At 38.2% G+C, this 16,215-nt stretch overlaps 1 protein-coding gene across 1 annotated transcript in view; it reads right to left on the bottom strand.

Moving 5' to 3' along the window:
• LOC127633771 (rho GTPase-activating protein 27-like) overlaps nucleotides 1-11,185 on the bottom strand; it is a 58,487-nt gene extending 47,302 nt beyond the window's left edge. Inside the window, exons 1-2 of the mRNA XM_052113069.1 lie at nucleotides 10,984-11,185; nucleotides 4,446-5,385 (exon numbers count right to left, since the gene is read on the bottom strand). Coding sequence (XP_051969029.1) covers nucleotides 4,446-5,300 — 855 coding nt within the window. The 5' untranslated portion in view covers nucleotides 5,301-5,385; nucleotides 10,984-11,185. The remainder of the gene's footprint in view (nucleotides 1-4,445; nucleotides 5,386-10,983) is intronic.
• Between the last annotated feature and the right edge of the window lie 5,030 nt (nucleotides 11,186-16,215).

Below are 16,215 nucleotides of genomic sequence, written 5' to 3'. Positions count from 1 at the left end.
AGATGAGCTACAGACTGAGGAGCAGCAGCAGCTGTGCCAGAATCAGGCATGGAAACTGCTAACAATTAATAAGTCACTTTACTTTAGAGAAAGTTAAAAGTGAAACATTTTTTATCTCAATGATCCTAATGAAAGGATTTTGACAGATGAACATGGAGAATTATATACAGTTCGATGCCATGGTGTGTCAATGAACTTAGACTAAAGTCATTCATGTATTCCTTTAACTTAGGATCTTATACATCATTTTGACTATTTATGTCAAAAAATATAAATTATTTATATTTAATATTTTTTTTACCTCACTTTACTCACTATAATGTAACTCTTTTGTGATGACTTTATGGTAATGTACATGAAAATGCAAGAATCATGATAGATCTAAGTGCAATCCCACTGATCTGCTCTTCCCAATACATTTTCTTCAATGGTATTGGTCTACAATTTGACATATGTAGCACTTGATGAATTAGTTGTTTGAAGGTGATTTGCAATAAGTTATGTGCTGTATCTGTTCTTTTGCATCACAGATGATTCAGGGAGGAGAGAGGATGTTGAGGATAGTACTAGAGTGGAAGATTTAGGAACTGTAGAAACAGGCCCAGCAAGAGCAAAACTCAAAGAATACCCTCTCACCAGCTTTGGACTACAGGGAAGTGGTTGCTAGTGTGAAAATAATATTGTCTGGGCTAAGCCCCGGATGTCCTTCAATGCTGGAAACGCCTCTGCATCTGATGATAAATTACAATTTAAAAGTGGATTGTTTTGTGCATATTTTTCCATCGCTAGCAGATGAGTGAGGTCTGACACAACAAAAATCCAGTTTAAGCCCTATAGTCTAATAGGGGCCCTGTGCCTATCTCTGGGTTCCTGGCTTAGAAAAAGATATGCACTAAAATAGATTGTGTGTAGTATAGCTTAATTTTGCGCCGATTTTTTCAATTGTTTATGTTGCCCCCCCAAACAAGCCAAATGCCCCCCCAAACATGATATCCTGGTAACCCTAAAGAGCTTCTTGTTTTTGTTATAAACAATTTGACATTTAAAACATTTAAATGAACGAAGACAAGTTAATTTAACTTGCAACTGTTTTATGCATAATCATGCTTTTTAAATGACAAAAATATCAACGCAATAAAACAAGTTTCATCCGTCAATTCCAGACTCCTCACCGCATCCCTCCGTATAGGAAGCGCAGGAATTACTACGTCATACCTTACAAAAGGTGAAACCTTCCAGTCTCCAAACAATTTGTATATATTTAATAAAAGTTGCAAACGATAATCCAGTAATATTGATGGTTATAATCCAAATCTGTACTGTAGATGTTTTCCAGATGTCACTTCACAGGAAAACAGGTGTGTGTTTGGGAGCCTCCCCGCAGTGCCACTCGCTGTCACTCGGGCACACGACATCAACTCACCTAACCTGTTGCGCCGTTCATTTGACTCTGGCACGATGGTTGGATACCCCTTCCCCTGCAGTCAAATAAGCAGGCTTATATTTAGATCCAGGTTCAATGCCACAAAGAAAAGGCTTTCTTTTTGGATCTGTCAATAAAGGTTTTTAAACGTGTACTTGCAAAAAGTCGATTCTAACTCGAATACGCATGAATACGCACCGTTTAGACAGTCTGGTGACCGGGATAAAGTGAAATCAAACGGATGGAGAAGCCGGTCCGGTGCCGGTGATGTTCCGGCCACTCAAACAGACAAGCAGCGCATTGACATGCAGATTAGTTGACAAGGAGTGGCAGCGGTGGGCTCTTTGTGGATTGGGTGTTTTATTAGGGCCAAAACATCGCTAATAAATGTGTATAACACAGAAACTGTTCTCCAAACGCAGAGATATAGCAGTTGTGACAGACTAAGTTTAGTTTTTTGTCGTTTTGTTACTAGTTACATACGAATTATGAGTTTGTTTACTTAAAAAAAAAAAACATTGAATCACTAGAAAGTCGCTGTGTATTTCCCACACTAGATATGAGTTACATTTTTTTTTTTTATAAATACAAAATCTACAGTATGTGTACTGTCGTACTAGTACAATCCTCTATATAACATCTGGAATAGTACAATCTTAGGTCATTCCTACAGTTCGGTGCCTTTTCAGCAGAGCCATTTCTAGCTTTAAGCGGTACTATAAGCCGGCGCTTAGGGCCCCCGAGCCACCAGGGGGCCCCACAGAGCAATACGTTTTTTTTTTTACATTTAAATATACTAAAAGTTGCTTTTGAGACTCAGGTATCTGTTATGGTTCAGTTAGGGCTCCCTTGTGGCTCGAGAGGGAAGGGAGAATGCAATGATCCAGGGTGGGGGATGGATTGCGGCAATTTTGGCGCCTTAAAGACACTTGATCGTTAAATTGAGTTCATACACAATACTTTAGTTTTAAACATTGCCCTTCAACATCTACTCTGTTTACTCAAATAATACATAACTTTTATTACACATACAGTAGATAACTAATATTGGCGTTGTATTTGTGCTGTTTAGCCAGAGGGGAACTGGCTCCCCCAGCTGAACTTGGTTTCCCCCAAGGTTATTTTTCTCCATTAACTACATTTTATGGAGTTTTGTGTTCATTATCAAAGTCACCTTTACTTGCTAAATCAGGGGCCTAAAGAAAATATTTTTTTTTATTTAAATTTAAAAAGAAATATCTTGTTAATAATTTACTCTTACAGCATAATTTTCTTAAAAAGCTGCTTTAAAATTATGTGTGTTAAAAACCTTATACCCAGGACCCCAAGGGCCCCGTTAGCACGGTCGGTAATCCATCCCTACTTATACCACAACTTGTCCTGGGGACTTAAAATGCATCGAATTGTAGGTGCCTTGACATTGTTGATACACTCACATTACCCTCATGGCATTACTTAGATCATGTTATGTTTTGTATATCACAAATTAATGTAATATAATCACACTCCAGCAGAAAAACCTAAAAAACAGTCAATCAGGGCAAACTATGGCTGATTAAATTGATGCAACCATTCAATAACAGTTTGACCACGACTTTGACATCTTAAACACTGGCACTTCCCTACAGTTCCTATGCTTATCTGTATACAGCTCCCTCGTGTGGTGAAAACCAAAAATCAGGAAACCTCTATTCAAACGACTTTGAAATAACTAAACCCTTTTCTTCTTCTTCTTCTTCTTCTTCTTCTTCTTCTTTCTTCTTCTTCTTCTTCTTCTTCTTCTTCTTCTTCTTCTACTTCTTCTTCTTCCTTCTTGTTTTGCTGTGGTTTATTCATATATTTTGATGTATGGATGCCTCGATATAATGTCTGAGTGTAAAGACCCCCCTTAATAAAAACTGAATGCAGAAAAATTTCGAAATAATTGGATATTAGAATAGAATAGAACAGAACAGAATAGAATAGAATAGAATAGAATAGAACAGAATAGAATAGAATAGAATATTAATTGCCATGGATTTCCTCTAGGGGCCCATGGAAATGTATTGGAGGCAGGGTTCCCACACTTTTTAACCAGTACATTTCCATGACTTTTCCAGTCGTTTGAAATTGCTTGATAAGGATTTTAAAAAATTAAGAATAATTTTGATTCAGACCAATTCACTAATGAATTATTCAGACCAATTTGTGAACTGACTCACTTAAAGGGATAGTTAACTCAAATGAAAATTCTCTCATGATTTACTCCTGACATCCCAGATGAGTATGATTTTTTTAGCAGAAAGCAAAAGAAGATTTTTAGAAGAATATTTTAGCTTTGTAGGGCCATCCAATGCAAGTGAATGGGTGCCAAAATGTTAAAGCTCCAGAATCTGCATAAAAGGAGCAAAAAAGTTATCCATATGACTCTAGTGGTTAAATCCACGTGTTACACAATATGATAGGTGTGGGTGAGAAACAGATTGATATTTAAGTAATTTTTAATCATAAAGTCTCCTCCCTGCACAGTAGGGGCGATATGCACAGAAAAATGTAAATCACCAAAAACAGAAGGAGGAGAAAGTGAAGGAAAAAGGAATTAAATATTTATCTGTTTCTCACCCACACCTATCATATCGCTTCAGAAGATATGGGTTAAACCACCAGTTGTCTGGAGTATTTTATGTTGCCCTTTTGGAGCATTTTGGAGCTTCAAAATTCTGGCACCCATTCACTTTCATTTTATGGGCCTAAAGAGCTGAAATATTCTTCTAAAAATCTTCATTTGTGTTCAGCAGATGAAAGAAAGTCACACATCTGGGATGGCATGAGGGTGAGTACATGAAGAGAGAATTTTCCTTTTTGGGTGAACTAACCCTTTAAAATAACACTCGCACAAATCAGCAAGTTTAGTATAAACAAACTCAACAAAAATGGTGAGTAACTAAAGATTTGTATATTCACAATAGAAATTTCCACGATATTTCCAGGTTTTCCATGACTGTGGGAACCCTGTGCAGGGATTGAATGAAGTATTACATACCATGGATTTGTCCGGTGTAACTGGGGTTGGGACTGTGGTGGAATTTGGTGTCCGGACAGTCCCTGCTGGATTGTCCTTGTTTTTTGGGGATTCTGGTTCCCTCACAGTATCTATACTCTCATACAAAATCTTGCCATCATCTGTGACGTTCCATATTGCGGGACTCCACCCAGCTCTTATGAGCATCTGAATATCTTCATCCAGATTCTTTGTGTCCGCCTGAGGCCTCTCAGTTGTCTCTTTCTTGTTCATGGTTGATTTTGTCTCCATCTCAGAGGATAGCGTGTTGATTGTATGGACACGAGGCAGTAAGATAGTGTGTGGTGTTTCCCTATTAGTTGGAGAAGCAGAGTTGGGGGTCTTGTCATGGCTATCATGTTCAGGTGCAAGACTGCCCTCTGCTTCAGTCTGTGTGGGGTTTGGTTCCAAAACCTTTGGTTCAAAGAAATACTTTGGAATAATGTAAGTTGACATTCTATGACCGTCTTTCTCTGTGTCCTTTTTTATTGAGGCTGGGAGTCTAAGCTTCACCTTTGCAGAGGTGTGGGTGTCAGGGAGTGTAAAAGGAAAAGCTGTCCCGGAGCTTGACAGGAGGGATTCATGTCCGCTAAACTCCTCCGGAGTGTCCAATGGAGTTTGATTGTGCTCAGGTGGAAGCTCTGTCACATACTTTGCTGGGATGTAAAAAGGCTCGTCTGTTTCATTCCGGCGAACATGCCACCAATTGTCATTGGTCTTGGCTACTAGGATGTAGTGCTCGTTGGGTTTGATGGACACCGTTCTACCTTCTTTAGTGGTGTAATTGAATTCAAAGTTCACCAGAACCTGCTGTGAAAATGACATGTTGGCCCACATCAACTGATCCCAAGCCTGTTATGTGGCAGATGTTTGAAGCAGACAGGAGATCAAGGTTCAGAAATATCGGTAGTCATCATGAGATCTGAAGATAGAGAAGAACATTTTTTTTTTTATTAAACTTATCTGAAGTTTAGATCCTTATTACTTCTGCTTATATTTAAAGCTCAACCATTCTCCTACAGACATGAATGATGCCTCAAATTATGTAGCTTGCTTAGAGTTGGTGGACAATAAATGGATTGAAAAAAATCCCATAGACTTACAAGGACACAGCATGATCACACAGGAAATGTATATATTGCTTCCGAAAGTTCATGTACCCTGAATCAACCCCATGATGCTGAATTACAAGTGTCATCCCCCATCAGACATTTTTGTATCAATTCAGGTATGAAAACATTTCCCTCTAGCCCTACTAATAGCCTGTTGTGCTAGCAATCTCTGAGACATGGGTTCTGGTCCCTTGGAAACCAGGAAGTGATTGTGCATACAAAAACAATAGTGAGCTCGATTTGTAAGTTGCATTGTAGTTTTACTACATTGATGGTTAGGTTTAGGGTTGGGGTTTGGGCTAGGGCAATTTCAGCAGCAGAACTTTCAACCTACTGTTGCTGAATTCACACTATAGCTTTTGAGTGGGATCTTTTGACTTGAGCCAGTAAGTAACCACCTTTTAATCAATCAGAACATCTTAGAAACTACCTAGCAAAGCCCTAGCAACCACCCAAACCACCTTAGCAACCACATAGCAGCATGCTAACAGCCACTCAGGACACCTATGCAACTGCATAGCAACACCCTGGCAACCACCCAGAACACCTTAGCATCATGGAGGCAAGTTTTGCACTGCCCAAGCACCACACTTTAGTTTCAGGTTTTTATTAGCAAATGTATATTGAATCAATGTCACTATAGTGCACATTTACGATAATAAGGGTGCTATTTTATAGCCTATATTCACTTAGGAGTAACATGAGAAAATACCCTGTTTGTAAGCACATTGGCAGGACTTTTATAAGGCGGGCATTTGTAAGGGATAGTTCACCCACAAATGAAAATTCTCTCATCATTTTCTCACCCTAATGCCATCCCAGATGTGTTTGACTTTCTCTCTTCTGCAGAACACAAACAAAGATTTTTAGAAGAATATTTCAGCTTGATTGACAGATCAATATTCAGGTCATGTTTAACCATATATATACACTTTACATACAGGTGCTGGTCATATAATTAGAATATCATCAAACAGTTGATTTATTTCAGTAATTCCATCCAAAAAGTGAAACTTGGATATTATATTCATTTATTACATACAGACTGATATATTTCAAATGTTTATTTCATTTAATTGTGATAATTAAAACTGACAACTAATGAAAATCCCAAATTCAGTATCTCCGAAAATTAGAATATTACTTAAGACCAATACAAAAAAAGGATTTTCAGAAATGTTGGCCAACATCAATACTTATTTGGGGCTCCTTTTGCCTGAATTACTGCAGCAATGCGGCGTGGCATGGAGTCGATCAGTCTGTGGCACTGCTTGGATGTTATGAGAGCCCAGGTTGCTCTGATAGTGGCCTTCAGCTCTTCTGCATTGTTGGGTCTGGCGTATCGTATCTTCCTCTTCACAATGCCCCATAGATTTTCTATAGGGTTAAGGTCAGGCGAGTTTGCTGGCCAATTAAGAACAGGGATACCATGGTCCTTAAACCAGGTACTGGTAGCTTTGGCACTGTGTGCACGTGCCAAGTCCTGTTGGAAAATTAAATCTGCATCTCCATAAAGTTGGTCAGCAGCAGGAAGCATGAAGTGCTCTAAAACTTCCTGGTAGACGGCTGCGTTGACCATGGACCTCAGAAAACACAGTGGACCAACACCAGCAGATGACATGGCACCCCAAACCATCACTGACTGTGGAAACTTTACACTGGACTTCAAGCAACGTGGATTCTGTGCCTCTCCTCTCATCCTCCAGACTCTGGGACCTTGATTTCCAAAGGAAATGCAAAATTTACTTTCATCAGAGAACATAACTTTGGACCACTCGGCAGCAGTCCAGTCCTTTTTGTCTTTAGCCCAGGCGAGACGCTTCTGACGCTGTGTCTTGTTCAAGGGTGGCTTGACACAAGGAATGCGACAGCTGAAACCCATGTCTTGCATACGTCTGTGCGTGGTACTCCAGCTGCAGTCCACTCTTTGTGAATCTCACCCACATTTTTGAATGGGTTTTGTTTCACAATCCTCTCCAGGGTGCGGTTATCCCTATTGCTTGTACACTTTTTTCTACCACATCTTTTCCTTCCCTTCACCTCTCTATTAATGTGCTTGGACACAGAGCTCTGTGAACAGCCAGCCTCTTTAGCAATGACCTTTTGTGTCTTGCCCTCCTTGTGCAAGGTGTCAATGGTCGTCTTTTGGACAGCTGTCAAGTCAGCAGTCTTCTCCATGATTGGGTAGCCTACAGAACTAGACTGAGAGACCATTTAAAGGCCTTTGCAGGTGTTTTGAGTTAATTAGCTGATTAGAGAGTGGCACCCGTTGTCTTCAATATTGAACCTTTTCACAATATTCTAATTTTCGGAGATACTGATTTGGGGGTTTTTCATTAGTTGTCAGTTATAATCATCAAAATTAAAAGGAATGAACACTTGAAATATATCAGTCTGTGTGGAATGAATGTATACATTATCCAAGTTTCACTTTTTGAATGGAATTATTTAAATAAATCAACTTTTTGATGATATTCTATTTATATGACCAGCACCTGTACTTCTTCATTGTTTTTTGGTAATTTGCATTTTTCATGCATATTGCCACCTACTGGTTGGGGCTGGTCAAAGGCTTAAATATTGATCTGTTTCTCTCCCATGCCTATTTTAGCGCTTCAGATGGTATATATTTAACCACTGGAGTCTTATGGATTACTTTTATGCTGACTTTTTGTGCTTTGAGAGCTTTTAAGTTCTGGCCACCATTCACTTGCATTGTGAGGACCTACAGAGCTGAGATATGCTTCTAAAAATCTTCTTTTGTGTTTGGCAGAAAAAAAAACAAATACATACACATATGGGAAAGCATGAGGGCGAGTAAATGATGAGAGAATTTTAATTTTTGGGTGAACTATCCCTTTAATATGTGCACTTAATGGAATGCAGCCAGACCAGAGGAACAACAGACAGGTGTGTCAGACAGAGTGTGAGAGAAGTCAAGCAGTCATGATGGCCCATCGTGAAAGATTAGAGGATTAACTGTCTCAGAGCAGAACATATTTAAATGATTGCAGTCCAGTACAGTACATTCTGCATTCTGGTTTCATGGAAGTGGAAAGACAAAGTGAAGAAAAAATATAGTCGTAGATGACAAGGTAGAAAATACATACAGCAAAACCATGAGAAGAAAAAGAGACGGATCACTCGGCTGCACAACAGTAGCTACAGGAAGTGTGTGCAGTTTTGCAGAGGAACGCTGCACTATCACAAAAACAACCTACACAGAAGAGAGACTAAAATAGGGGAAATATGAACTCGCAAATTAGGGAAACATACACCATGCTGTGTACAAATCTCGGTTTTCTTTGTGGCAAAATAACGATTACATGATAAGTAGAGCAGATCATGACATTTTTATATTAAATGCTTTTGATATTCCTGCCACAACCTATTAATTAATGTGGTGATACATATGAACACATAACTAGCAGAAAAACTAGCACTTCTCATTACTGTATTGTAAACCGACAGGATGTTTTTTTTTGGGTACAGCCCTTGTATGCTGTACCTCCATGGAATTGACCACAGGCAGTGAACGCCTTCTATGTTAAGAAAAATGTGTCCAAACCACTTGCAATTACATTCAAGAATACATAATGCATCAGCAACTGGTTTGACAGTATGCTCAGGGTGGTGATCAATTATAAATAGTTTCATATGATTCCTATGTTCATCATGGTTTATGCACAGATCTGTTGCAAAATTAGGCTATTGTTATGGGGCCACTTTTATGTTTACAGTAGGGTTGTGAACATTCCGCCATGCAAATACGAGGTGCTTGAGCATTTTGCCACCTCAAAATAGGGGAGGATTTCGTCCAAAATACGGGACATCCCATCTAATGCGGTTGGGGGGGACGACCTTTTTCACCCAATTTGGAATGCCCAATTCCCAATGTGCTTTTAAGTCCTTATGGTCACGTAGTGATTCGCCTCAATCCAGGTGGCTGAGGACGAAACCCACCTGCCTCTGCATCTGAGACCGTCAACCGGCGCATCTTGTGGATTGTTGAGCGCTTTGTCACGGAGACATAAGAGACATGTGGAGGCTTCATGCTATTCTCCAACGCATCCACGCACAACTCACCACACGCCAAACTGAGAGCAAGAACCACAATATAGCGACCACAAGGAGGTTACCCCATGTGACTCTACTCTCCCTAGCAACCGGGTCAATTTGGTTGCTTAGGAGACCTGGCTGGAGTCACTCAGCACACACGGGCATTCGAACAAGCGAACTCCAGGGGTGGTAGCCAGAGTCTTCACCACTGAGCTATCCAGGCCCCCCCAGGTCTGGAACAATTTTTACATAATGTTGCTTAAATGAATTTAAGAAAACTTAATGAATCAAACTATGAGATTTTTTGGTCTTTTACTTACTATTTAACTTTTTCTGAGAGAAATAAAAAGGCTTTTACCGGGTCATGAAACACAAAAATACATTTGAACTGATCTAGGTTGTTCCACAACCCTTGTAATTGTTATAATGCAATCCATATGTAATCACATAATCCATAAAATAACTCTAATCTGATTAGGATTATTTTAAAATGCAATGTAATCTAAATTCAAGTACTTTATATATAAACCAGGTTACATGTAATCTGTTACTACACAGTACTATTTACTACCTAAAACATTCCAACGGAATGCCATGTTTGGTTTTATACAAATTTTCCATTTATATTGTGGGTTCAAGGGCGTAGCCAAGAAATTATTTTAGATGTGCCTCAATAAAAAAGGATGGGCCAAGTTTTCGCCCAAATTTGTTTACACCAAATTTTTCTTAACAAAACAGAAGTGGTGCATTCAAACATTTCTTTCACATTTTCCGAAATAAGTATTTACAATTTTATAAATCTATATTTGAAGTCAAAGAATAATCTCTAATTTTCTAAAGGGGTGGGCCTTTTCCTGAATTATACACAGGCCCACCCTTGGCTATGCCACTGGGTGGGTTGCACCACTAAGGATTAATCTTACACTTTAATCAAGGTTTATTTTACAATTTAGAAGCACCAAACTCCATCATTTTGATCCCAGTTATAATTTTACACTAAACCAAGGTTCAATTTAATCCTATAATATATGAATCCTTCTAATGTTATAGGATTAAAGTCCTTAAACTGTTAATCATATATTTAAACAATATATAAAGTTTGATGCATATAAATTATTAGATAAACCTTGATTTATATTTTAGATTCATTCTTATTTGTCCACAGGAAAATGTGCATGTTACTGCAGAAACCGCAGTCAGATAATATTTAACGTGACACACAATGACACGCAAATTCAAACAAATTTGGGGAAAAAATAATAAATAATAAATAAATCATTAGATTAAAATACACAACATAATAAATAACATTAGATAATATCATTGAAACAAGGATAAAATAAACTTACCATAGATGAACAGAATAATGCCTCGACTCCTCTGAGCTGTGGGGTATTTGAATAATTCATATTAGCAAATATTATCATCTCTCTGTCTCACTTAATCCAGCAGACCTCGGTCCCAAACTTCAGAACTGTAGAGTCAACGTTAAAAAAATGTGCCCAGGTTTGTGTTGCTAGACAGGTTTGAGTGTGGCTTTGAGTGGCTGCGAGCAGAAGGAGGTGTGTTAAGACACACAGGCGTGTTTACAAAATGTGTTTTACAACAGAATAACACATTTCAAAGCTTCACTGTATCTCCACTGCCCTATGAGAACAGAATAGTCAAGTGCTGAAAAAAAAAAAAATGAAAAAAGGAACAAGAAAATATAAAAAGGGGAAACAACGAAGAACTTGAATGTAGACCATTGGCATGCCAAAGATGACAGAGGACTGTAAACTGAAGGGAAGTACTTCCTGTAGCATGATTCATTGAAGGCTATCTTTGCCTTAAGATTCATATTTCAAGATATATTTGGAGTCATTCTATCCACAGACTTCAGAATAATGGTGTTGGCTCAAAGAAACCAAATTGATGACTTCATGGAAGTTTAGGTTCACTCACCAGCCAATGGTGCTATTCTTTTCTTTTGGTTTTACTTTACACTGACTGTTGGGCTGATAACATGGTCCAGGTCAATGACTAATAACACTTTCCCTTTTTAATATTGTATGGAGTGGGGTTTGGTACCACATATTTAGGTGGAGTCCCAAAATTAGTAACTTAAGTGCTAAATGTAAAAATATTTCATTCGAAGCCTTTGTTCAGTTTTGTTACACTGGTTGCACTCAAATTTCAAACTTAAGAGTAACACTTAAAAAAGTACAGTGGTGGTACTAGTAATGACAGACAATAATTCCAGTAATGGAATGAGATTGTAGTACTGTGATACTTTAATATATACCATGGTACTACTGAACTGCATAGACCTTTTTCACCGTAGCGCTGTAGAGTGTAGGCTGTGAGGGATAGACTTACCATCTATTTAACCCTTGTTTTGTGTTCGTTTTGTACACATTCTGGGTTACCGGTCAAAAATGACCAGCAGACTAAGATGGTTTATAAATCTCTCATATGCATTTATTATCACAAGATATTGCATTAGATCTTTTTATCAACTTCCTTTTTAGTAATTATGATTTAATTTTTTTTTTTTTAGCATATTTAAAAATTGATACAGTATATTTTTATTGACAGAATGATTTATTGAACAGAGCTTAAACTGGGCCAGTGGGGGGCACTCCCTGCACAATTGTTTTAATAAAATAATTATGTAATAAATTAATAACCACTGTTCTGAACAAAATGTGTCATTTTAAATCTTAGAATCAGGACTTTACAATACACAGAGCAGATCCTACCAATTATTAAATAATGCTGTTAATTTGCTGACAAATATGAATAGTTTCATTCTCATTAATTGCAAAGTTGTTATCACAACAATTATATTCAGAGTTGGTGAAACCATAAAAAAGATGAGATAGCCATGTGTTAGATATTGTTGGAAAGGACTCAATTGGTAGAATGAGTATTAGTGTATGAAATTCCCACAGACACACATAAATGTGATAAACAAAAGTGTCTTTTTGTCACATTTTTCACATATGTGCTCATCTAAAGGATCTGGATGCACCTGAACACTTCATATTTTTGTAGTTTGTAGTCTAATCCATTAATTTCTAATGGACGTTCATTTTTTACCAGGAACACAAGTGTAACAAAGTGAACTAATAATAATAATAAAAAGTTGTATGTACGGTATAAAGCTCCTAGATCCCATTGTTTTTTTTGTCTAATGAATTGAAAATATTTTTTTCTGCGGAATGATCCAAAAACACTTTAAACTGCAGTACAGTCCAGTTGAAGAGATATACAGGTGAAACTCGAAAAATTAGAATATCGTGCAAAAGTTCATTAATTTCAGTAATTCAACTTAAAAGGTGAAACTAATATATTATATAGACTCATTACAAGCAAAGTAAAATATTTCAAGCCTTTATTTGATATAATTTTGATGATTATGGCTTACAGCTTATGAAAACCCCAAATTCAGAATCTCAGAAAATTAGAATATTACATGAAATCAATAAAAAAAGGATTTTAAATACAGAAATGTCGGCCCTCTGAAAAGTATAATCATGCATATGTACTCAGTACTTGGTTTGGGCCCCTTTTGCATTAATTACTGCCTCAATGTGGCGTGGCATGGATGCTATCAGCCTGTGGCACTGCTGAGGTGTTATGGAAGACCAAGATGCTTCAATAGCGGCCTTCAGCTCTTCTGCATTGTTTGGTCTCATGTCTCTCATCTTTCTCTTGGCAATGCCCCATAGATTCTATGGGGTTCAGGTCAGGCGAGTTTGCTGGCCAATCAAGCACAGTAATACCATGGTCATTGAACCAGGTTTTGGTACTTTTGGCAGTGTGGGCAGGTGCCAAGTCCTGCTGGAAAATGAAGTCAGCATCTCCATAAAGCTTGTCTGCTGAAGGAAGCATGAAGTGCTCTAAAATGTCCCGGTAGACGGCTGCGTTGACTCTGGACTTAATAAAGCACAGTGGACCAACACCAGCCGATGACATGGCTCCCCAAACCAACACAGACTGTGGAAACTTCACACTGGACTTCAAGCATCTTGGATTGTGTGCCTCTCCATTCTTCCTTCAGACTCTGGGACCTTGGTTTCCAAATGAGATGCAAAATTTGCTCTCATCAGAAAAGAGGACTTTGGACCACTGAGCAACAGACCAGTTCTTTTTTTCTTTAGCCCAGGTAAGAGGCTTCTGACGTTGTTTGTTGTTCAGGAGCGGCTTGACAAGAGAAATACGACATTTGAAGCCCATGTCCAGGACCCGTCTGTGTGTGGTGGCTCTTGATGCAGTAACTCCAGCCTCAGTCCACTCCTTGTGAAGCTCCCCCACACATTTGAATGGCCTTTTCCTGACAATCCTCTCCAGGCTACGGTCATCCCTGCTGCTTGTGCACCTTTTTCTTCCACACTTTTCCCTTCCACTTAACTTTCTATTAATGTGCTTTGATACAGCACTTTGAGAACATCCAACTTCTTTTGCAATTACCTTTTGAGGCTTTCCCTCCTTGTGGAGGGTGTCAATGATGGTTTTCTGCACAACTGTCAGGTCAGCAGTCTTCCCCATGATTGTGAATTCAACTGAACCAGACTGAGAGACCATTTAAAGACTCAGGAACCCTTTGCAGGTGTTTAGCTGATTAGAGTGTGACACTTTGAGCCTACAATACTGAACCTTTTCACAATATTCTAATTTTCTAAGATTCTGAATTTGGGGTTTTCATAAGCTATAGGCCATAATCATCAAAATTATATCAAATAAAGGCTTGAAATATCTTACTTTGCTTGTAATGAGTCTATATAATATATTAGTTTCACCTTTTAAGTTGAATTACTGAAATTAATGAACTTTTGCACGATATTCTAATTTTTCGAGTTTCACCTGTAATCTATTCCTCACGGCCTTGTTGTCATTCCCGTCAAAAATCAAAGATGGCGCTGCTGTGAATAAAGTGTTGGGCATTTACATGGTACTCCACAAATAGGCTACAGTCCTTCCGTGAAAACAATGTGTCCAAAACATATGCGAGTACCATGTTTTTTTTTTTTATTATAAATGTAATAGTAATACATTTCACATGAACAAAAATTAACCAAATAGGCTATATAAATGTTTATCAGCACTGAGCTGACGACTCTATATATAGCATTTGGATTTGTTTGGTGTGGAGTCACTGGTGCATGCAGGAGAATGTTGTGAAAGAAATTCCTACAGAAAAAGAGCGTCACAAGTCCCAGAAACAGGATGAACCAGTCAAATGCTGAAAGCTTTCAGAGAAAAGTGAAGTGTGATGTGGTTTGGGCAGAATGAGTTGACAAAAATTCCATCCTTCTATTGCTGTTCTATGTAAACATAAAACTAAAAATAAGCCATACATGTGTCCACTCCCCTGAAAAGTGTAAACAACTGTGGCTCACTGTGAATTTGATGAATATACAGTTCTGTCGGTCGAAAGTTCTTATCAGTCTGTGCTTACCGAAATTCAAACCACTGCCTCCCGTGGCCAAAACTGTAAGTGTTGTTGATCGAATGAGCACTTTGTGCTCCAGTTTCTGGTTGAAATGTCCACCGTGGTGGTTGTTGTTATGTGATTAAATCAACAGGAATGCTTATTTTATTGACCATACGCCCTGACACAAACACCAACACTAAACCCAACCATCAGTGGAGTAGAAATGAAATCTCACCACATAGAATGCAACCTTCGAATCGTGATCTCCAATTATGTGAACGGCTTTACTTACTGGTTTCCTTGGGACTTGTACCATTTCTCCACACCAGCTTGTGGAACATACAGTAGCACCACAGGAAAAAGTAAACCCATTTAAAGGGCTAGTTCACCCCAAAATGAAAATTCTCTCATAATTTATTTACTACCATGCCATCCCAGATGTATATGACTTTCTTTCTTCTATAGAACACAAATGAAGACTTAAGGAAAATATCTCAGCTCTGTAGGTCCATACAAGGCAAGTGAATGGTGGCCAGAAATTTGAAGCTCAAGAAAGCACATAAAGGCAGCATTAAAGTAATCCATAAGACTCCAGTAGTTTAATCAAAAACAGATAAATATTTAAGTCCTTTTTTGTGATAAATGTATTCTTTCACTTCCACATTGCGATTCACAATCTTCGTGCATCGGCACCTACAAAGCAGGGAGGAGAATATATGGTAAAAAAGGGACTTAATTATTGATCTGTTTCTCACCCACAACTATCATATCTCTTCTGAAGACATTGATTATACCGCTGGAGTCGTATGGATTACTTTTATGTAGTCTTTATGTGCTTTTTGGACCTTAACATTTCTGGGCACTATTTACTTGCCTTGTATGGACCTACAGAGCTGAACATTTTTCGTTTGCTCTGCAGATGACAGTCATACACATCTAGGGGGGTGAGCACATTGTATATTTTTCATTTAGGAGTGAACAATTCCTTTAAATAGTTGCAATATTTCAGGAGCACATCGTTTCCAACACAGCAATTAAAGTATAGCATAATTAAGTACCATATCAGATACTTAATTATTACTGTACAATATATGATATGGCCTGCCAGCTTATGCCATTTACAATATAAGAAAAACTACTCAGGTAGTGCCTGTGATGTACT

Source organism: Xyrauchen texanus, chromosome 40, assembly GCF_025860055.1.
Source record: "Xyrauchen texanus isolate HMW12.3.18 chromosome 40, RBS_HiC_50CHRs, whole genome shotgun sequence".
Taxonomy (NCBI): Eukaryota; Metazoa; Chordata; class Actinopteri; order Cypriniformes; family Catostomidae; genus Xyrauchen; species Xyrauchen texanus.
Note: the sequence above shows the minus strand (reverse complement) of the source record. Positions and strands in the feature narration are given on the sequence as shown.